At 47.3% G+C, this 23374-nt stretch overlaps 1 protein-coding gene across 1 annotated transcript in view; it reads left to right on the top strand.

The window, feature by feature from the left end:
* LOC122923805 (myosin-IIIa-like) overlaps positions 1-23374 on the top strand; it is a gene marked incomplete at its 5' end in the record, with an annotated part of 178509 nt that overhangs the window by 135653 nt on the left and 19482 nt on the right. The window contains one exon of the mRNA XM_044274649.1: positions 15414-15496. Within this exon, the coding sequence (XP_044130584.1) occupies positions 15414-15496 (83 nt within the window). The remainder of the gene's footprint in view (positions 1-15413; positions 15497-23374) is intronic.

Raw genomic sequence — 23374 nt, 5'->3', positions numbered from 1 at the left:
AAACTCCATGCAGATGTCGTCCTTGGTCGGCTTTGAACCCAGGACCCCAGCTAAATCACTCATGGCCTTGCTGACATTCATAATGCAGGTCTTAGTTGTACAGATCTATAATATGGCTCCCATTGCCTGCCAATTCCGCAAATAGACATATGGATGACGTTTAAACACATGCACATGGAAGCATGGAGCCTTAGACCTCGTCCACATTTCCGTGTCAGTTGCACATCTGTGAAAAAAAAACACCAGTGTTTCATCTGTGAAGATGTCCATGAAGGATCTGTGATGGGTCTGTGTGTCTATTTTTACCCTCCGTGTGTCAAACGTAATCCACAGACATTGCTCAGCTGAAAATTAATCTCCGAAGCATCTCCTATCAGTCTTCAATGAAAAACGGATGCGCCACAGACACAACACGAATGCCATCCAAGTTGTGTCCATAATTTAATGGACCCATAGACTCCAATGGTCATATTTGTTCTGCATTATATTTGTTCTGCTGGAGATTTCAGGTGTGATGTGTACCAGTTTTCTGATAAATGTGTCAGACCAAAGGTATCATTGACTGTTTCGTAAGTTCTAGTGTTGGGCGAGCATGCTCGGCCGAACACCATTTTGACTCGAGCATCGCGTGTGCTTGAGAGTGATGCTCGAGTCTCTTCCCTGCACGTTTGTTGGCTGCTACGCAGCGTGCGGGGAGGTGCTGGCACTCACTGTAATGCCGTAGCCAGGTTAGTTACTGGCATTACAGTGACTGGCTTGCCGGAACGCGTCATCGGGTGCTATATAGCACCCGGAGACACGTGGTTAGGCTCAGTCTTAGGGAGAGCTGCAGCAGAAGGGACAGATGGTGTAGGGACAGGAATATTTTTGTCTTTTTACGCAGGGTTTAGTGTTGAAAGGTGTTAGAGACTCTAAAGTACTTTTAAGGACTATTGTTTTATCTGGCTGCAATATATATTATTAGCGCAACCTGCGCTAAATTGCGTGCAATTGTATGGCCGCTTTTGACAGTGACACAACCTCTGCTACATCTGTTGTGTTACATTTGCGCATCCTAAATATCTGTGATATTTAGCGTAATTGTTTGGCCACTGCTCACAGCGACATTACTTGCGCTACATCTACTGTATAACGTTTGCGCATCCTAAGTATCTGTGACATTCAGTGTAATTTTTCTTAGCCGCTGGTGACAGCGACATTACCTGCGCTACATCTCCTATATAAAGTGTGCACATCCTAAATATCTGTGACATTCAGTGTAATTTAAGCACCACCCTGTCTTCCACAAAGACCAGTCTCAGTAGCCAAGAGTCTGGTCAACAGAATCTTCACCCTGATCCTCCGTCCTCCCACCATGGAGAGTCTTGGCAAACAAGTGATCCCACACTCGGATATTCCGAGGAGCTCTTCTCATCGCTATTCCTTGATTTGGGTCTCTCACTAAGCCCACTTGAAGAGGGACATGAGGACATCTTGTGCACTGATTCCCAAACTCTTGAGAATCCACAGTCAGAAAAAGATGATGGTGGGGAACGGCAATTAGTGTTTCACGAGGTGGATGATGATGATGAGACACAGTTGCCAATAAGTCAAAGGCAATCAGTGTCTCAAGAGGTTGATGATGAGGATGAGACACAGTTGTCAATAAGTGAGGTTCTTGTTAGGTCAACAAGTCAGAAGGATGACCAGAGTAAGGAAGCTGAAGAGGAGGTGGTGGACGATGAAATCACTGACCAAACCTGGGAAGGTGGCAAGCCGAGCAAGGACCGCAGTACAGACGGGGAGGGATCCGCAGCACCTCAACAGGCTGGAAGCGGCAGTGGGGTGGAAAAAGGGAGAAGGTGGGCCACACCAAACAGGCCCGCAACTGTTCCCCGGAGCACCCCCTTGCGGCAATCTCCCTTGCCGAGGGGTAGGTGTTCCACAGTCTGGTGCTTTTTTGAGGAAAGTGCGGACGATAAAAGAATTGTCATTTGCAACCTGTGCTGTACCAAAATGAGCAGGGGCGTGAACACTAGCAACCTCACCACCACCAGCATGATCTGCCACATGGCATCAAAGCACCCTAATAGGTAGGCCGAACCCCTGGGTCAACAATCAGTGTCTGCCGGTCACACCACTGCCTCCTATTTCCCTGTGTTATGTTCTGGCCAATCCCCTGTCCAAAACCCAGGTCCGCATGCCTCCCGCCCTGCACCTGGACCTTCGCAAGCACCATCAGCTAGCACATCCAGCCACCCACCAACAGGCCATAGCACTAAATGTGCACCTTTCCAAATTGCTGGCCCTGGAAATGTTGCCATTTAGGCTTGTGGACACTGAGGCTGTTACTTAGTCCCCAGCCACCACTATTTTTCCCAGTGTGCCATCTCCGCCTTACACCAACATGTGTCCTGTAACATCACCCGTGCCCTGACCAATGCAGTTATTGGGAAGGTCCACTTAACGAATGACACATGGACAAGTGCTTTTGGCCAGGGACGTTACATTTCCCTGACGGCACACTGGGTGAAAGTTGTGGAGGCCGGGAGCGAGTCATACCCTGGGATGGGGAGATGGTTAAAAAAAACGCTGGCTCCCTCCCCTTTGTTTGAATCCACGGTCACTGCGTCTGTGCCGTGCAATTTACTGTCACACCCGATATGAGTGCTATTTTCTATAGTTCTCTCTTCTCATCAGTTTAATCCCTGTAATGTCCCCAATCTGGGGTCCATTTATTAAATGGATTTTTTGAACGGGGAGATGGTTAAAAAAACGCTGGCTCCCTCCCCTTTGTTTGAATCCACGCCACGGTCACTGCGTCTGCGCCGTGCAATTTACTGTCCCACCCGATATGAGTGGTATTTCCTGTAGTTCTCTCTTCTCATCAGTTTAATCCCTGTTACGTCCCCAATCTGGGGTCCATTTATTAAATTGATTTTTCGAACGGGGAGATGGTTAAAAAAACGCTGTCTCCTTCCCCTTTTTTTGAATCCACGCCACGGTCACTGCGTCTGCGCTGTGCAATTTACTGTCACACCCGATATGAGTGCTATTTTCTGTAGTACTATTCTCATCAGTTTGATCCCTGTTACGTCCCATATCAGGGTGGGATTGCCTTTTGTAAAAAAAAATTTAGGCCGGGTACCTTCGACTGCCTTCACAGTGACAGACCAAACTCCTCTGATACACCAAACTGAATTGATTTTAGGAACCGGGAGATGGAAAAAGCAGCTTGGTCGGTCCTCTTACTCCGAAGTTGGGGCACTGCGCGTGCACGGAGCAATGTGCTGTGACACCCTATATGAGTGGTGTCTTAAGTAGTACTATTCCTATCAGTTTAATCCCTGTTACATCCCCTATCCGGGGACGTGTGTCGAATTAACGAACCATTACGACATCCTGGAATAATTTAGTTCTGAGCTTTGTACTTGATTTGTATTGGAATTGTTGGGGATTTTTTTAATTGTCTGCATTATTTCTAATAAACTATTAAGAGACTTTATTATGATTTTTTTATTTTATGTATTAAAAACCCACCCATACAACTTAAAAAAAAATAATAAATTTTTTTAGTTTTTTCTATGAAAACACATCCAGCCACCCCGATCGCTTTTGGTCTGATCATAATGAAGCACCGGCCTTTTTATCTGGGGTGTGGCAACATTGCTAACACACTCATAGAGGTGATGATCGCTTCATTGTGATACGCAAGCCCCTTCACCACAACAAGGTAACGATCAAGAAAGGGGAATTGACACTTGTATGTGCCTTTTTTATTTGTTTTGTTTTTGCAGCCACAGTGCAGCACCAGAGGCCAGAAAAATTAGGCATGTACACATGCCTGAAAAACAATGTTATTGTTGCAGCCGCTGTTGTAGCAGCGGCCGGAAAAATTTATGTTTTCAAGGCAGAAAGGTGACTAAAACATTGTGGCTTGAACCCTAGTTGGTGGCGGAGAATTCACGAAAGTCATCCGGTATGCAGACATTAAATACAGCAGCGTGGGGACCATTTTGAGGCATGTCATCAGGTCTTTTGTTAGTTAAACGTATCCCCCTACTGTCAGTCCCTTCGGGATCCATGCCTCATTCATCTTAATGAAGGTGAGGTAATCAACACTTTTTTGACCAAGGCGATTTCTTTTGTCAGTGACAATACCTCCTGCTGCACTGAAGGTCCTTTCTGACAGGACACTTGAAGCGGGCAGGCCAGAAGTTCTATAGCAAACTGGGATAGTTCAGGCCACAGGTCAAGCCTGCACACCCAGTAGTCAAGGGGTTCATCGCTCCTCAGAGTGTCGATATCTGCAGTTAAGGCGAGGTAGTTTGCCACGTGTCGGTCGACTCGTTCTCTAAGGCTGGATCCCGAAGGGCTGTGGCGATGTGTAGTACTGAAAAAGCTCTGCATGTCCTCCACCAACAACACATCTGTAAAGCGTCCTGTCCTTGCCGCCGTGGTCGTGGTAGGAGGAGGATTACTTTCACCTCTTCCCCAGTTAGATTCCCGTTGTGCTGTGACATCCCCCTCATAAGCTGTGTAAAGCATATTTTTTAGTTTGGTTTTGAACTGCTGCATCCTTTCTGACTTCTGGTAATTTGGTAACATTTCCGCCACTTTCTGCTTATACCGGGGGTCTAGTAGCGTGGACACCTAGTACAGGTCGTTCTCCTTCATCCTTTTTATACGAGGGTACCTCAACAGACATGACAGCATGAAAGACCCCATTTGCACAAGGTTGGATGCCGAGCTACTCATTTCCCGTTCCTCCTCCTCACTGATGTCATTGACGGTCTGTTCTTCCCCCCAGCCACGTACAAGACCACGGGTCCCAGATAGGTGACAACAACGAGCACCCTGGGATGCCTGCTGTGGTTGGTCTTCCTCCTCCTCAAAGCCACATTCCTCCTCTGACTCCTCTTCCTCATACTCCTCTTGCAGCGTTGCCGCAGGTCCGGCAAGCGATGATGACAAGGCTGTTTCTGGTGGTGATGGTGACCACAACTCTTCCTCTTCACGCTCATCTACAGCCTGATCCAGCACTCTTCGCAGGGCACACTCCAGGAAGAAAACAAATGGGATGAGGTCGCTGATGGTGCCTTCGGTGTGACTGACTAGGTTTGTCACCTCCTCAAAAGGACGCATGAGCCTACAGGCATTGCGCATGAGCGTCCAGTAACATAGCAAAAAAATTCCCAGCTCCACAGAGGCTGTCCTAGCACCCCGGTCATACAAATACTCGTTGATGGCTTTTTCTTGTTGGAGCAGGCGGTCGAACATTAGGAGTGTTGAATTCCAACGTGTCGGGCTGTCGCAAATCAAGCGCCTCACTGGCATGTTGTTTCGGCGCTGAATGTCTGAAAAGTGCGCCATGGCCGTGTAGGAACGCCTGAAATGGCCACACACCTTCCTGGCCTGCTTGAGGACGTCCTGTAAGCCTGGGTACTTAGACACAAAGCGTTGTACGATGAGATTCAACACATGTGCCATGCACGGCATGTGTGACAACTTGCCCAAATTCAATGCCGCCAACAAATTGCTTCCATTGTCACACACCACTTTGCCGATCTCCAGTTGGTGCGGGGTCAGACACTGATCCACCTCTGCGTTCAGGGCGGACAGGAGTGCTGGTCCAGTGTGGCTCTCTACTTTCAGGCAAGTCAACCCCAAGACAGCGTGACACTGTCGTATCCGGTATGTGGAATAGCCCCTGGGGAGCTGGGGGGATTCAGTTGATGTGCAGCCAGACGCCGCAGCAGAAGAGGACTCAGCCGAGGAGGTTATGGAAGAGGATGGAATAGGAGGAGTAGAGGAGGTGGCAGTATGCCTGCCTGCAAGTCGTGGCGGTGTCACCAACTCCGCTGCAGAGCCACACAGTCCATGCTTGGCAGCCGTCAGCAGGTTGACCCAATGCGCAGTGTAGGTGATATACCTGCCCTGACCGTGCTTTGCAGACCAGGTATCAGTGGTCAGATGGACCCTTGCCCCAACACTGTTTGCCAGAGATGCCATGACTTCCTTTTCAATCAATGAGTAGAGGTTTGGGATTGCCTTATTAGAAAAAAAAAATTGTCCTGGTACCTTCCACTGTGGTGTCCCAATAGCGACAAATTTTTAGAAGGCATCAGACTCCACCAGCTGGTATGGTAAAAGCTGGCGGGCTAAGAGTTCCGTCAAGCCAGCTGTCAGGCGCCGGGCAAGGGGGTGACTCTGTGACATTGGCTTCTTACGCTCAAACATTTCCTTTACAGACACCTGACTGTGGGCAGATGAGATGGAACTGCTCAAGGTGAGAGGCGGAGTGGCGAGTGGTTGAGAGGGGGCAAGGAGGACAGCAGTGGTTGACGTGGCTGAAGATGCTGGACCAGGAGGAGGATGGTGGCTTTGAGCTTGTGTGCTGCTTCTACTCGTCATCATGTGTTGATCCCATAGGCGTTTGTGATGTGCGATCATGTACCTTCGCAAAGCAGTTGTACCTAGGTGGGTGTTGGATTTCCCACGACTCAGTTTCTTTTGGCACAGGTTGCAAATGGCATCGCTGTTATCAGAGGCAGACACACAAAAAAAATGCCACACTGCTGAGCTTTGCAATGACGGCATTCTGGTGGTGGCAACAGCATGCGTTGATTGGCGTGCTGTCTGGCTGACCCCAGGTGCCGATACATGCTGTCTGACTGTGCCACTAGCTCCTTGCGACGACCTCCCCCTGCTTCCAACTCGTCTCCTCCTTCTCTCTGTCTCCCCTTCTGAACTTTCCCCCTCTTCTTCTTCTCTTCGAGCAGGCACCCACGTGGCATCCACTGACACATCGTCATCATCAACCACTTCACTTGTATCTGACACCTAAGCAAAGGAAGAAGCAGCGGGTACAACATCATCATCATCATCACACTGTACGTCCATGTGTGTAATGCTGCCTGACTGAGACATATCCCTGTTATCTACATCCCTGGCAATAATGGTTGCGCATCACTAATTTCATCCAACTGATGTGTAAATAACTCCTCTGAGGGATCAAGTGAAGCGGCTGTGGTGGCTGTGGTGGTAGTGGTGGTGGTGGCGGCGGGCGGGAGAGTGGTAACTTGAGAGCAGGTGACCAAAGCTGAGCTGGAGGAGGATGGTGCGTCAAGGTTCTTAGCGGAAGCTGTTGAAGATTAGGTATCCTGTGTAAGCCAGTCAACTATTTTCTCTGAATTTTTTGGGTTCAGGGTACGTGGCCTCTGAACACTGGGCATTATTCCAGGGCCAGTGGAAATCACAGCAGCACGAACACGACGGCCCCTGCGGCGTGGCCTGCCTCTGCCTGTCATTTTTTATTAGATAAGTGTTACTATGCGTGCAAGGTACTGTGCCACCCTATATAAGTGGTGGGCAGTGGGCACAGTACAGTCTGTGTGGGCCTGACACACACGGGCTTGGAAATGTGATTAGATCACAGAAAAATTTTCAATAGAATTTTTTTTATCTGCAAGGTATTTGGGTGAATGACACCCTGTAACGGTATGAGTGCAGGCCTAGACACTAGCCAGTGGGCACAATACAGAATGTGTGGGCCTGACGCACACGGGCTTGCAAATGTGATTAGATGACAGAAAAATTTTAAATCAAATTTTTTTTTCTGCAAGGAATTTGGGTGAATGACACCCTGTAACGGTATAAGTGCAGGCCTAGCCACTAGCCAGTGGGCACAATACAGTATGTGTGGGCCTGACACACACGGGCTTGCAAATGTGATTAGATCACAGAAAAGTGTTAAATATAAAATAAATAAATTTGCAAGGTATTTGAGTGACTGACACCCTGTAACGGTATGAGTGGAGGCCTAGCCACTAGCAGTATACAGTATGTGTGGGCCTGACACACACGGGCTTGCAAATGTGATTATGTCACAGAAAAATATTAAATATAATTTTTTTTTTATCTGCAAGGTATTTTCTGTCACACCCTGTATGAATGGTGTGCACTGTGCACACAGTGCTGTCTGTGACTAAGCCTGCAGCCTCTCACACACGGGCAGCCAGGCAACTGCAATATATATATATATATATATATATATATATATAAAAAATAAATAAAAAAAAGCACACTGATGTACCAGCCCTGAAAAGGGCTTTTTGGGGTGCTGTCAGGACGCTGTCCTTACAGCAGATGAGTCTGTGGACACAGAACACTGCCCTAGCTAACGCTTTTCCTATTGAATCAGCAGCAGCACTGTCCCTCCTCTCACTGTGAATGCAGTTTCCGAATGAATCTAAAATGGATGCTGTCCAGGAGGTGGGAGGGTCTGGGAGGGAGGGTCTGCTGCTGATTGGCTGGAATGTGTCTGCTGACTGTGAGGTACAGGGTCAAAGTTTACTCAATGATGATGTATAGGGGGCGGACCGAACATCGCATATGTTCGCCCGGAACTATTCGCCGGCGAATAGTTCGGGACATCACTACCTACAGCCAGGCATGGTTGTGTCTGATAATGGCCGTAACTTGGTGGCAGCTTTGGAGCTTAGCAGGCTCACACACATCCCATGCCTAGCCCATGTGTTCAACTTAGTGGTTTAGCGGTTTCTCAAAACCTACCCCAATTTGCCTGAGCTACTGGTGAAGGTGCGCCGTGTGTGTGCCCATTTACGAAAGTTATCTACAGTCTGGCAACGCTGCAGCAGCGCTTGCAATTGCCAGCTCACCGACTATTGTGCGACGTGAACACACGCTGGAACTCCATGTTCCACATGTTGGCCAGACTTTGTGAGAAGCAGAGGGCAGTAGTGGAATACCAGCTGCAACATGGTCGTCGCCTTTCCAGTTAGCTTCCGCTCTTAACAAGCGACGAGTGGGCATGGATGTCTGCCCTCCGTGAGGTTTTACGCAACTTTGAGGAGTTAACACAGATGGTGAGCGGCGATGACGCTATATAAGCATAACCATCCCACTTCTGTGTCTACTGAAACGCTCGCTGCTCACAATGAAGGCGGACGCTTTGCATGTGGAAGAGGTGGAAACGGAGGAAGACAGTACAAGGGGGTATTGCCAGATCACCCTCTGTTCATCATCTTAGCGCGATTTTGATGATGAGGAGGAGCAGGAGACGGTTGCCTCCGGTACAGAGGGTAGTACCCATAGCTGGTTTATTCCATCTGTTCAGCGTGTATGGGCCGAAGAGGAGGAAGAGGATGAGGAGATTGAGAGTCATCCTCCTGATGAGGACAGCGAAGTCTTGTCTGTTGGAACTCTGGCACACATTGCTGACTTTATTTTATGATACCTTTCCCGTGATCCTCGCGTTATACGCATTTTGGCCAACACCGATTACTGGTTGTTCACCCTACTCGACCCCCGCTACAAAGAGAACTTCTCATCTCTCATTCCTGTGGTGAAGAGGACTAGCAAAATGGTGCAATACCAGAAGGTCCTTGTGGAAGAATTGCTCCAAAGATTTCCAGCTGACAACGCTGGCTGGGGAGTACGTAGTTCCTTGGGCAACCGGTTTAGGTAGATGGTAAAGGAGTATAAAGCAGACCATGTCAGCGTCCTCAGTGATCCCTCTGTGCCATACAATTATTAGGTGTCCAAGCTGGACATGTGGCACGAACTGGAGCTCTACACCTTGGAGTCCTGGCCTGCCCTGCCGCCAGCGTTTTGTCAAAGTGGGTATTTAGTGCTGCTGGGGGCATAATAACTGATAAGCGCATCAACCTGTCAACTAAAAATGAACAAGGCCTGGATTGCCCCTGACTTCTCTACTCCACCAGAGGAAAGCGGCTGAACATAAAGGCACTCTAAATGTGGCTTTTATGGTGTATTGAATACACTGTATTCTCATGCACCCCTTCCACCACAAAAAAAGGTGTTTTTTCTAATGTTTTAGAAGGTCAGCTCAGCAGTAGACCCTCACACGTAATGTTTTAGAGGGTCACCAGCAGGCTCTTACTCCTAATGTTTTTGAGGGTCACCAGCAGGCCATCAATCATAATTTTTCAAGGGTGTGTATGATGCCCTCCTTTATGTGTAATAAAAGGTTTATTGGAGTGCCGGTTCCTTGTAATTTTTGGCAGCCCTTTCACTTAGTGTATAGGGTTTGTGAGGAGTCCCGCTATCTGAACAATTGTACCACAATGTGAATGAGGCCCTCCTTTATGTGATATACAGGTTGCATCGGAGTGCCTCTTCCTTGTAATTGTTGGCAGCTCTTGCACTTTATATACAAGTAAATATACAGGAAAGAATGTTTCCTAACAATTTTTCCTCTAAAATCAATTTTATCTTCGGTTTGGTGCGTATTATTGTCAGTCTGTAAAAGTGGTGTACTACTCGGACAACATCGTTCCAGCAGCGACCTGGGAGTCCAAGATGCATCCAGACACCCCCCCATGCTGTTCCCGAACCATTTCAGTGGTGTTTCCATCAATTTCTGACTTTTTCCTATGAACCAGACACCCTCCCCTCTTCAGAGCAGGGGGTGCCTGGTTTAATGCTCTGGTTCTCCCATTGACATCCATTGTGCTCTGTAAAGCACCCGAGCATCCGATAGTGTTCTACTCGAGCACCAGAGCACTTTGGTGCTCAATCAACACAAGTAAGTTAATATATAGGGGTTAATTCACATATATTTCAGGGACTATGATTACGTCACATAGTTAGGAAGTGAGACTAAGATTTGTATACATTTTCATAATAATAAATGTCATTTATTTTTAAGAATTTATCTAAACCCTTTTTAAAACTATCCACTGTTCCTGCTGTGACCACGTCCTGAGGAAGTCCATTCCACAGATTCAGTCGGAGGCAGTGCCTCCTTGTCTTTTTAGTGGATTTTACATGGAACAGCTTTTCACCATATTTTTTAAGGCCCATTTATATATTTGTACTAGCAGAAGGACCCGGCTTCGCACGGGTATATTTAATCTATTTAATTTCATGTTTGTGTGTTTCGTTAAAAGATATCGACAGTATCCACTATAACAGTGACATCTACAGTACCCCGCCCCCTTAACAGTGACCTCCACAGCCCCCACCCTTTAACACTGCCCCCCCACAGTGCCGTGTCTCCTTAAAATGGGACCTCCACAGCAGCCCACCCCCATAACACTGACTATAGGTTACAGTCCCCTTAACTGTGGCCTCAACCATTCCTGCCTTCTTTAAAAGAGACCTCCACAGCGACTGCCCCTTTAACAGTGACTGCCACAGTACCCCGCTCTCTTAACAGTAAACTGACAGTACCCCACTGCCCCTTTAATAGTGGCCTCCACAGTCCCCTCCTCCCTTAACAGTGACCTCCACAGTTCCCGCCCCTTTAAAATTGACCTCTACAGCGACTGCTTTAACAGTAACATCCACAGCGCCCTCCCCTTTAACAGTGACCTCCACAGCGGTTGCCCCTTTATCAGTGATCAAGCAGAGTAAACCACGGCATGCAATTGAAAGATGCAGAAGTAAGAATTTTTATTATTCCATCCAAAAATGAACAAGGAGCCATTGGCCAACGTTTCGGACTATACTAAACCTTGTTCACAGCCATATTGTTAGGCTGCCGGCGATTATATGGAGGATGGCGTCCATCCTTCATATAATCGCCGGCAGCCTAACAAAATGGCTTTGAACAAGGCCTAGGATAGACCGAAATGTTGGGCAATGGCTCCTTGTTCATTTTTGGATGGAATAATAAAAATTCTTACTTCTGCATCTTTTAATTGAGTGCCGTGGTTTACTCTGCTTAATCTCATATAAGTATCTACCACTGAGAGCACCACCAATAATGACCAGGAGTGCCGACCAACTCACGTCTACTTGAATTTGCCCCTTTATCAGTGACCTCCACAGTACCCCGTATCCTTAGCAGTGATTTACAGAATAACCCGCTCCCTTAACAGTGACCTCTACAGAGCGCAGTTCCCTTAAAATGTGACCTCCACAACACCCCGCGCCTTAAAATTGACCTCCATAGCGGACCGCCCCCTTAACTGTGACCTCCACCATTCCCTGCCCACTTAACAGAGACCTCCACAGTGCCTACCCCTTTTACAGTGACCTCCACAGCATCCAGACACTTTAATAGTGATCTCCACAGCATCCAGCCCCTTTAACAGTGACCTCCACAGCGGCCCACCCCTTTAACAGTGACTGCCACAGTACCCCGCTCCCTTAACAGTGACCTCACAGTACCCCGCTGCCTTAAGTGACCTCACAGTACCCCGCTGCCTTAATAATGACCTCACAGTACCTCGCTGTCCCTTTAACAGTGGCCTCCACAGTCTCCTCCTCCCTTAACAGTGACCTCCACAGTGGCCTGCCCCCTTAACAGTAACATCTACAGCGCCCTCCCCTTTAACAGTGACCTCGACAGCGGTCACCCGTTTATTAGTGACCTCCACAGTACCCTGTCTGTGATTTACACAATAACTCTCCCCCTTAACAGTGACCTCCACAGAGCTCCATTCCCTTAAAATGTGACCGCCACAAAACCCCGCCCCCTTTACAGTTACCTCTACATCCCCCCGCCCTTTAACACTGACCTCCATAGCGGACCATCCACTTAACTGTGACCTCCACCTATTCCTGACCTCCACAGCGGCCGCCCCTTTATTAGTGACCTCTACAGTGCTCCGTCTCCTTAACAGTGATTTCCACAACATCGTGGCCCCTTAACATTCGCATCTACAGAAATTTGCCCCTTAACACTGACCTCCATAGTGGCCTGTCCCCTTAATTGTGACCGCCACAGCAGCCTGCTTCTAGGGTGGCCAGAGGTCTGGTTTTAGGCAGGACAGTCCAGCTTTCAGACTCCCTGTCCTCTGTCCGGCGCAGGGCATGGATGGACACAGGGATGTCCTTTTGAACAGCTCACTCTCAGACAGCAGCACTGTGCTGTCTGAACGTGAGCTGCAGGGAGAAAGTCACCCTTCCTCCCACCTCTGCAGCTGACAGAAGTTGATTTTTACCTTAATTTTTTCTATCCCTGTCGTCTGTGGAGTGGGAGGGGGTGTGGTCTAACCAGGTCGGGGGCTGGCTACGTGGGACCTGGGGGCAGGGTTTTTGAGTCCGTCTTTTGAAGATGGCCTGAATGGCCACCCTACCTGCCCCATGAACTGTGACCTCCACAGCACTCCGCTCCCCTACCAGTGTCATCCACAGCGCCCTGCCCCTTTAAAGGAAATCTGTCGCCAGGATAATCTCTATTGAAGTAAAGCTATAGCCCAATATCACTTAGTATCTTATTTCTAGATATGCCTTTGTTTCAGCAATAGATGTTTTCTATCTTCTGAAAATCCAGTTTATTTGAAAGGCAAATGAGCCAGTAAGGTGCCCAGAGGGGCGTCACTCTTGCAGGAAGGAGCCCAGGAAGGAGCCCTCCTGCTAGTGCCAAAGCCCGCCCTCATGCTGGGAGCAGGGAAAAGGGGGCAGAGTTATGGCTTGAATGTGATGTAGGAGGGGTGGGTGGACACATTGTGGCAGGAGGCGTGCCTGGGCTCCTTCCTGCAAGAGTGACGCCCCTCTGGGCACCGTACTGGCTCATTTGCATACAAAATAAACTGGATTTTCACAAGATAAAAAAACATCTATTGCTGGAACAAAGGCACATCTGGAAATAAGGTACTAAGTTCTATTAGGCCATGGCTTTACTGCAATAGCGATTATCCTGGTGACAGATTTCCTTTAAAGCTGACCTACAGTAGTGAATAAAAATGGCTGGTTGTTATGGAAACCTGCTGTAAAACTGTGTGTATGTGAAGACTAAGGGCCTGTGAGCTTCTATTGCCTGATAAGCGTCATGTGACCAGGCTTCTATTGGCTAATGCATTTTTTGGGAATATCTCAGGAACGGTACATCCTAGAGAGCTGAGACCTGTTCTAAAACCTTCCCGGACACCTGATGTACCTGTGTGCCAAATTTTGTGATTGTAAATGTGAGGGTGCGGATTCCTTTAGCGGACAATACATACACACACACACACACATATGCTCAGCTTTATATATTAGATAGGTTAGTCATGTTTCCCCTTAGATGTCTCTTCTCAAGACTAAATAAATGTAATTCTTTTAATTTTTCTTCATAAATAAGACCCTCCATGCCCCTTATCAGTTTAGTTGCTCTCCTTTGTACTCTCTCCAGCTCCAGGGCATCCTTTTTATGGTCTGGTGCCCAGGACTGAAATTCATATTCCAGATGAGGCTGCACTAAAGCTTTGTAAAGTGGTAATATTACGTCCCTGCCCCACAAGTCCATGCCTCGTTTAATGTATGACAATATCCTGATAGCATGCTTATCTGTAATTCTAATACTACCTATAATGATATCACCTCTGTGTATAGATAAGACAGGATCCACTATTCAGAATAGGTGATCGTCAAAGCTTCTCTATTCTTTTGTTGTACAATGATACAATGACCTCTGCACAGGTCACAGAGCATGTCTAGAAAACTATCCCATAGAAGTCAATGAGGTCATGTCCTGTCCATTGTGTCTAAGGACCATGGGGCTGCTGTAAAGTAATTTTCTTAATGCTTTCTAAATGCTGTTAAGAATAGCTCAGGCAAGATGGCCGCCCCATAATCATGTTCAGGAAACAGAATATATATATATATATATATATATATATACAGTATAATAAAAAATCTGTAATCAGAAAACCATGATAAATATTTAGTTTTGGCCGGGGGGTTTAAAATCTTTAAATGAACCAAACCATTTAAGTAGGCATAATCAGGAGAATGATCTAATTATCTGCAGTAGCAAAAGAAAAGAATAAAGACATAGTAAAATAGTAACATAGTTTATAAGGCCGAGAAAAGACATTTGTCCATCCAGTTTGGCCTGTTATCCTGCAAGTTGATCCAGAGGAAAGAAAAAAAAAACTGTGAGGTAGAAGCCAATTTTCCCCACATAAGGGGGAAAAAATTCCTTCCCGACTCCAATCAGAATAACTCCCTGGAACAACGACCCCTCTCTAGTAGCTATAGCCTGTAATATTATTACACTCCAGAAATACATCCAGGCCCCTCTTGAACTCTTTTAGTGAACTCACCATCACCACCTCCTCAGGCAGAGAGTTCCATAGTCTCACTGCTCTTACCGTAAAGAATCCTCTTCTATGTTTCCTCCAGACGCAGAGAATGTCCCCTTCTCATTTTTTAAAACCGATGCTAAGGAAAAACTCAATGTATATATCTATAAAATACAGTGACATCTGCAATATTCACTACCTGTTTCCAGCAGTGTAAGTATAGAAAGTACAGAGATTTCATTGAAACTCAATGGAGGGGAATTGCAATACAAATGATGTTTAATAGTTGTGGGGCCCTGTTATGGATTTTAATCAGGGCCCAGGAGCTTCAGGTTACACATCTGTTCACTAGTTTTTATGTGTCTTATTTTTATTGTTACTTTGTTTTAATCTATTTTAACATTTTTAACCATTTATATTCTTCCCAAACAAAAGATAAGCCTCAGAGGGTTCCAAGAAGACAAAAACCAAAGACATTAACAAGTCCAGATGAGTCTACCTACTACAGCCTCCTGCATGTAAGTCCATATGGCCTTTTTTATGCTGAGATTAAAGGGGACCCATCACATTAAACATATGATGCAATCTGCAGACAATCAGTTATAGAGTTAACTTTCAATCACTGAGTTGGACCGCCCACTGGACTCCTAAAACCAGAATGAGCAGAGATTGAAATGATTAAATTGCAAGTTATACTGAATCGTTTCCCATTTTATATATACACTCACCTAAAGAATTATTAGAAACACCTGTTCTATTTCTAATTAATGCAATTATCTAGTCAACCAATCACATGGCAGTTGCTTCAATGCATGTAGGGTTGTGGTCCTGGTCAACACAATCTCCTGAATTCCAAACTGAATGTCAGAATGGGAAAGAAAGGTGGGCTACAATAGCAGAAGACCCCACCGGGTACCACTCATCTCCACTACAAATAGGAAAAAGAGGCTACAATTTGCACGAGCTCACCAAAATTGGACTGTTGAAGACTGGAAAAATGTTGCCTGGTCTGACGAGTCTCAATTTCTGTTGAGACATTCAAATGGTAGAGTCCGAATTTGGCGTAAACAGAATGAGAACATGTATCCATCATGCCTTGTTACCACTGTGCAGGCTGGTGGTGGTGGTGTAATGGTGTGGTGGATGTTTTCTGGGCACACTTTAGGCCCCTTAGTGCCAATTGGCCATCGTTTAAATGCCACGGGCTACCTGAGCATTGTTTCTGACCATGTCCATCCCTTCATGACCACCACGTACCCATCCTCTGATGGCTACTTCCAGCAGGATAATGCACCATGTCACAAAGCTGGAATCATTTCAAATTGGTTTCTTGAACATGACAATGAGTTTACTGTACTAAAATGGCCCCCACAGTCACCAGATCTCAACCCAATGGAGCATCTTTGGGATGTGGTGGAACAGGAGCTTCGTGCCCTGGATGTGCATCCCTCAAATCTCCATCAACTGCAAGATGCTATCCTATCAATTTGGGCCAACATTTCTAAAGAATGCTATCAGCACCTTGTTGAATCAATGCCATGTAGAATTAAGGCAGCTCTGAAGGCAAAAGGGGGTCCAACACCGTATTAGTATGGTGTTCCTAATAATTCTTTAGGTGAGTGTATACTGTGTGTATATATATATATATATATATATACAGTACATATTGATCTGCTCAGCTCCTCCTGTATAAGATGACAATAGCAAAGCCTAAAAAGTCAGCACAACTCTGGGAAAAATGCATCGCAAAGGAAGAGGACTATGTAGAAAACTAATATCATTTATTTTTGAAATTCTTAATAGAATTTTTAAAAAGTGTGGAAACTTTTGAAGACCCTTCGTAGATACGTCCAATATGGCTATACTAAACTTCTGAAATTGTTAGCGCATATTGAAATTTAAAGTAATACAAATGGACAGTGTTCAAGTGGTCTTTTAAGAAAAGCAATAATTGATTATTTTATACAATAGGGTGGCCTGATCCTAGACACATAACCCTTTACAATGTGATATTTTATAATGAAAAGTGTCATTTTTTAGGGGGGGGAATTAAATTTAATTTTAAAAAAATTGACAATATAAAACAAATGTCCTAGTCTTTCTACTTGAGCTCAGCTCTCTATTTTCTTATTGTACATGGAATTTTTTGGAAAACGAAGGTCCTATTTTGTCTGGGTCTAAAATGTTGGTGGTAGTGATAGTGTGATGGTGGGGGTGCTCTGATGAATCAGGACCTCTTTACTCTAGGCTAGTGGTTGTAGTTTTGCAGCTCCTGGAGCCCCATCATTTGGAGATCACTGGTTTAGTCCTAGTTTGTACAACTTTATATGGTTTACTGAAAACATTTTGTTTTTGTGCACTGTAACTTGAAACTACAATTCCCAGTATGCTCCTTTAATTTCTATGGTAGTTCTGAGAAGATCAGAGCAAGCATGCATGCTGGCAGTTGTAGTTTCAAAACAGCTGGAGTGCCAGAGGTTGCCTACCCCTGACCTACAGTATCTTGAGGATAAGTCATCAATATACTAGTGCTGCAAAGCCCCTTTAATACAGCACTTTTTTCATAAACATTTCTCAGGATTCTGAGGCATTAAGAAAGTTTTCTGACAGGCTAAATGCACTTTCCATCTTATTTAATGTACCAAGCTAAAAATATACTCAGTGAAAACAAATATTTTTATTGCTTTATACAACCTGTACCATGTAATAGTCAGTGACTATGATCAGTGTAGGATTAGAATCAGTGAATGGTACAATTAATAGGCTGCTGGTCGCTAGGTTACACTGTAGGACTGGAAATTTTTTCATTGAGTCATCAGAGACTGCACTCTGGTTTTTAGGTTGCCAGATAAAGATGAATGAATCAATTCTTTAGAATCTGAATTCAACCTGGATTTTTGGAAAAATTTGGCTTTTGGAGAAAGAGGGAAAAATTCGCTCATCTATTGTCACCGCCAGACATCTGAGAAGCTCTGACAGACGTTCTTCAGAACCTCCTGCTTGAGGTTCTTTTGTTTTGCTTTCGTTTTGTCATCTCGTTTCCCTCTCTCAGCTGTCATCTAGTTGCACTGATTGCATCCCTTTAAATCCCCTCCCATACTGCATCACTTTGCGGTTTATACAACTTCCTGGAGTGTGTACATGCTGGATGCTACAACTGATGCCTCTACAGATAAGTCTGTTCATTTATTTGTGTTTTCCTGTTTGCTTGATCCTAGGTGACCCTGACTCCCTCCGTATTAAGTGTAGGGACCCGGTGGTCATGTCCCCTCACTATTATAGGGTGTTCAGGTGTCATACAGTCGAGACACGAGGGCATGCAATTTTCTATCATAGAGATCTTTGCATGGGCTGAAAAGACAGGGAGAGTTTCAGGGCTTAAATAGGGGTCACCCTTTTGTTCCTTAGTTTCGGATCAAGCAAGTCGGATCCTTATTTGTAACTTCTTGTTTTCTGTTACACCATCCGTGACATCTATGGCCAGATATGGTAAAAGCTGGCACTGCAGTCTGAATGGGACTGATCTATAATATCAGACACTGCCAATGTACAAGTGTAGCACTGTTTTTAGGACAAAAAGCTTCCTTTTCTTACCCATATTCATTGGGGGACGCAGGAACCTTAGGTATAGCTATGTCCTCTAGGAGGCGTTGACGCTAGTAAAAGCTGTTAGCTCCTCCCCTGGCAGCTATACCCTCTCCAGCCTGGAGAGAGAGCTTCAGTTTTTTCTAGTGTCAATAGGAGGCAAGACCTCCCTCCTGAAGATTTTTTATTTTATTTTTTTATTTTTTCCTTCTTTCCAGGTGGGAAACAGTGGTTGCCTAGCCTCCCTGTTCTCACGGTATAGCACACCAGCGTTGGCCCGCACACTGCCTCCTCCCTCACAAGAAGACAAGGTGGACCAGGGCAGCCTCGCTCCCCTGCATCCCACCAGCAGAAGGGTCACCCATCCAAGTCCCTCTTCCAGCGTCCTGCCACTACGGTGCCAGTAGCTGAAGGGGTGACCCTGCTGGAGAAGAGGAAGGGTAAAGATAGCGGCAGGACAGAAGGGAGGATGAAGATGAGGTGAGTACACGGGACTAGGTAAGTATTAACCCTCTTCTTCCTCCCTCCCTCCCTCCTTGGTGGCAAATAGTTTTCAGGGGTTAATAGGACTACAAGGGCACATCACAGGGCTCAGTTATCATAGCACAGGACCCCTAAAGACATCCCCTCTCACTCCCCCTCTAGGTCAACTACAAGGGCACATAGGGGGTAAATGCAGTGGGGGACCCCCTGGCAGGCGCTGTTCTAACACAGCAGTAAGCCGAGCGCACCGCTGTGGACCGGGAGTGCACCGGTCAGACATGCAGGGAGGGGAGCGGAGGAGGATCCCGCTCCCCAATACCTACCGCCATGATCCGCCCCCTTCGGGAGCGGACCCTGGGCGCGCCGCTCCGTGGGGCTCACCGCCCGCCCGATCGGCCGTGCATTGCAATGGTGTTCCGGCCCGCGCTGTTGTCTGCCCGGGGGGAGGGGGGAGAACAGCCTGCGCTGTTGTCTGCCGGCAATTTTCACGCTGCTCTGGGTCCCTCTGTGGTCCGGCCGGTGCTCCGGTCGGCCGTGCGCAGGGGCTTGGATCGCGGTTTCGCGGCCTGCTGGGCCGCAGCTTTCGTTCCCTGGGGGGGCACTCTGGCGCAAATTTTTCCCGCCTTATTTCCCCCTCCCCCAGGAGCCCGCTGAGCTCCGCCCTTCCTGGCCAGCCACCTCTTTTAGGCCGGCACAGGATTATCTGGAGTTTCTATCTCTAGTGGTGCCGTAATGTGGAGGAATTTAACCCTTTTTCCTGCCTCTTGTCACCCTTGAGGCCGGCATCACAGGTTCATAAAAAGAAAGAAAAAAATAGAAAAAATGTGCGTCCATACGGTTCCCCCTCCTCAGCCCTCATCACTGCAGGATCACCCTGTCTGTGTGGTACCAGACTGGGCCGTGTCCTATCTCGCATAAGGAGGACCTCTCATAGTTCCCAATCCGCCCTCCGGGGCCGTTTGGTTGATAATTCTCCACCTGCGCAAATCCTGTGAGGACAGCTGAAGTATTCCCAAACCGCCCTCTGGGTCATTTAGTTGATAATTCTCCACTTGCGCAATTCAATAGAGGACCTCCGTCATTTCCAAATCACCCTCCTGGGTCGTTTGGTTGATAATTCTCCACCTGCGCAATCCAGTGGGGGACCGCTGGAACTTTCCAATCCACCCTCTGGGGTCGTTTGATTGATAATGCACCGCCTGCGAAATCCGGTGGAGAGACCTCTAGAAGTTCCCATTCCACCCCCTGGGTAGTTTGGTTGATAAGATAAGTAAGTTGCCCCTGGCAACTGCCAGGGGAAAGATTCTGAGGGGTAGACCTACGCGCATGTGGACCACAGCAGGACATCTGTTCTCCTCGAATATCTCCGCACCCCAACCCTTCCTTCCTGGGTCACGCTCAGACACACCCTCCCTCACAGGAGAGGGTCTGTCCGAGGGGGGGAGGGAGAATCACTGATTCAGACTCTGACATGAATCAGAAGCAATCTCCCAAGATTGCGTCTACATTGGCCAGCAGTACTTGTCGTATGCATTACCCCCTTCCATAGGCGGAGTAATTGCACTACTTCGGGATACAGTACTTGCCTTATACATTGTCCCATGCCATAGGTGGACTAAGTACAATAACACTGGTTTCAGTGCCAGACGTACACGTTCCCCCTTCTGTTGGTGGTGGAATTGCATCTCCACTGGGTTCAGTACCTGCCGTATGCATTATCCCCTTCCATAGGTGGCGCGATTACATTATCACTGGTTACAAATCGTGCTGTATGCATTACGCCCTTACTTAGGTGCAATAATTGCACTCCCACGGGGTACAGGATTCGCAATATGCACTAGTTCTCGCCGTGGGCATTAACCCCCCTTCATAGGTGGAGTATTTTCCCTACTATTGGCTTAAGTACTTGCCGTATGCATGCCACCTTCCATAAGTAGGGTTATTGCACCACCATTGTATTTGGTCCCGACTGTCGCGCTATCCTTCCATAGCCGGAGTGTTGCACAACGCTGTGCGGGGGAATAACTAAACATCTTTGGATGGTGCAATTCAACTGCACCACGGCTCTAGGTGCCTTTGCCTTTTTCACAAGGGGGGCGTGGCAACAGTCGGTACTGGCGGGTGCCTGGTACTCCTACTCTAGTGGTATATGGGTGCCGCCAGTGGCTACGGTGGCTTTTCCTCATTGTATCCTTCTTTTCTTTTTGGTGCTGGTTTTGGGCATGATTATAACATCCTCTGTCTTCTCAGAGGATTGCCTAGCATCACTTATGTGTCCTAGAGACCCCCCATCTCCATGGGCCTCCATTGTTCCAGTCGGTCATGATATTGTCTGCATCAATACGTAGTGAGTACACCATTGCACATATATGGTGAGTATGTTCCAGCGAGTCAAGTGGTATTCTCTATCCGCCACTCCTCCTCCTCTGGGAAAGTGGTTATGCTGCCACTCTGGTTTTAGCTACTACAGCCTGTTCTCCTCCACAGGTGCAGCTTTTCGCTAATGCTCGAGTTCGTGGTCGCCGCAGTGGGACATCCTCCTCAGGTAGGGGCCCTACCCTGGCGCTAGCTTGGCAGTTGCTCCTGTTCAGCGCCCTTCCAGGTAGAGTTTTTAGGGTTAGCTCTACATAACTGGGGCAGTATGGTATGTGGCTTCCACGGATAGTCTCAGGCCTCCCCCTCAGTTTTGCACTGACTGGGCAAGCGCTGGCTACTACTGTGGGAGCAGTATTGCGTTACCACTACATACTTGGGTTCTTACTGCACAGCTCTTTCGTCAGGTGGTGGACTCTTCTAGCACTGAATTTGGTGGCCTCTGCGGGTGGCCCCCTCCTCTGCTGGGGTATGGGGCTAGCGATACAGTGTGACTCCCCTTGCGTGGCTTCCTCCTCAGGCAGAGTTTTTGCACAGCCACTTAATCCTTGGCTACTTCTGTATAGCGCCGGTCTCAGACAGGAAATGGGCTTAGACCTAGCTAGAGTTGAGCGAACACCTGGATGTTCGGGTTCGAGAAGTTCGGCCGAACATCCCGGAAATGTTCGGGTTCGGGATCCGAACCCGATCCGAACTTCGTCCCGAACCCGAACCCCATTGAAGTCAATGGGGACCCGAACTTTTCGGCACTAAAAAGGCTGTAAAACAGCCCAGGAAAGAGCTAGAGGGCTGCAAAAGGCAGCAACATGTAGGTAAATCCCCTGCAAACAAATGTGGATAGGGAAATGAATTAAAATAAAAATTAAATAAATAAAAATTAACCAAAATCAATTGGAGAGAGGTTCCATAGCAGAGAATCTGGCTTCCCGTCACCCACCACTGGAACAGTCCATTCTCAGATATTTAGGCCCCGGCACCCAGGCAGAGGAGAGAGGTCCCGTAACAGAGAATCTGGCTTCATGTCAGCAGAGAATCAGTCTGCATGTCATAGCAGAGAATGAGGCTTCACGTCAGCCACCACTGCAACAGTCCATTGGCATATATTTAGGCCCAGCACACACACAGGCAGAGGAGAGAGGTCCCGTAACAGAGAATCTGGCTTCATGTCAGCAGAGAATCAGTCTGCATGTCATAGCAGAGAATCAGGCTTCACGTCAGCCACCACTGTAACAGTCCATTGTCATATATTTAGGCCCAGGCACCCAGGCAGAGGAGAGAGGTCCCGTAACAGACAATCTGGCTTCATGTCAGCAGAGAATCAGTCTTCATATCATAGCAGAGAATCAGGCTTCACGTCAGCCACCAATGCAACAGTCCATTGTCAGATATTTAGGCCCAGCACCCAGGCAGAGGAGAGAGGTCCCGTAACAGAAAATCAGGCTTCACGTCAGCCACCACTGCAACAGTCCATTGGCATATATTTAGGCCCAGCACCCAGGCAGAGGAGAGAGGTCCCGTAACAGAGAATCTGGCTTCATGTCAGCAGAGAATCAGTCTGCATGTCATAGCAGAGAATGAGGCTTCACGTCAGCCACCACTGCAACAGTCCATTGGCATATATTTAGGCCCAGCACACACACAGGCAGAGGAGAGAGGTCCCGTAACAGAGAATCTGTCTTCATGTCAGCAGAGAATTAGTCTGCATGTCATAGCAGAGAATGAGGCTTCACGTCAGCCACCACTGCAACAGTCCATTGGCATATATTTAGGCCCAGCACCCAGGCAGAGGAGGGAGGTCCCGTAACAGAGAATCTGTCTTCATGTCAGCAGAGAATTAGTCTGCATGTCATAGCAGAGAATGAGGCTTCACGTCAGCCACCACTGCAACAGTCCATTGGCATATATTTAGGCCCAGCACCCAGGCAGAGGAGGGAGGTCCCGTAACAGAGAATCTG

This window comes from Bufo gargarizans, unplaced genomic scaffold (genome assembly GCF_014858855.1).
Source record: "Bufo gargarizans isolate SCDJY-AF-19 unplaced genomic scaffold, ASM1485885v1 original_scaffold_1950_pilon, whole genome shotgun sequence".
NCBI classification, from domain to species: Eukaryota; Metazoa; Chordata; class Amphibia; order Anura; family Bufonidae; genus Bufo; species Bufo gargarizans.
This window is presented reverse-complemented; position numbering and strand designations above follow the sequence as displayed.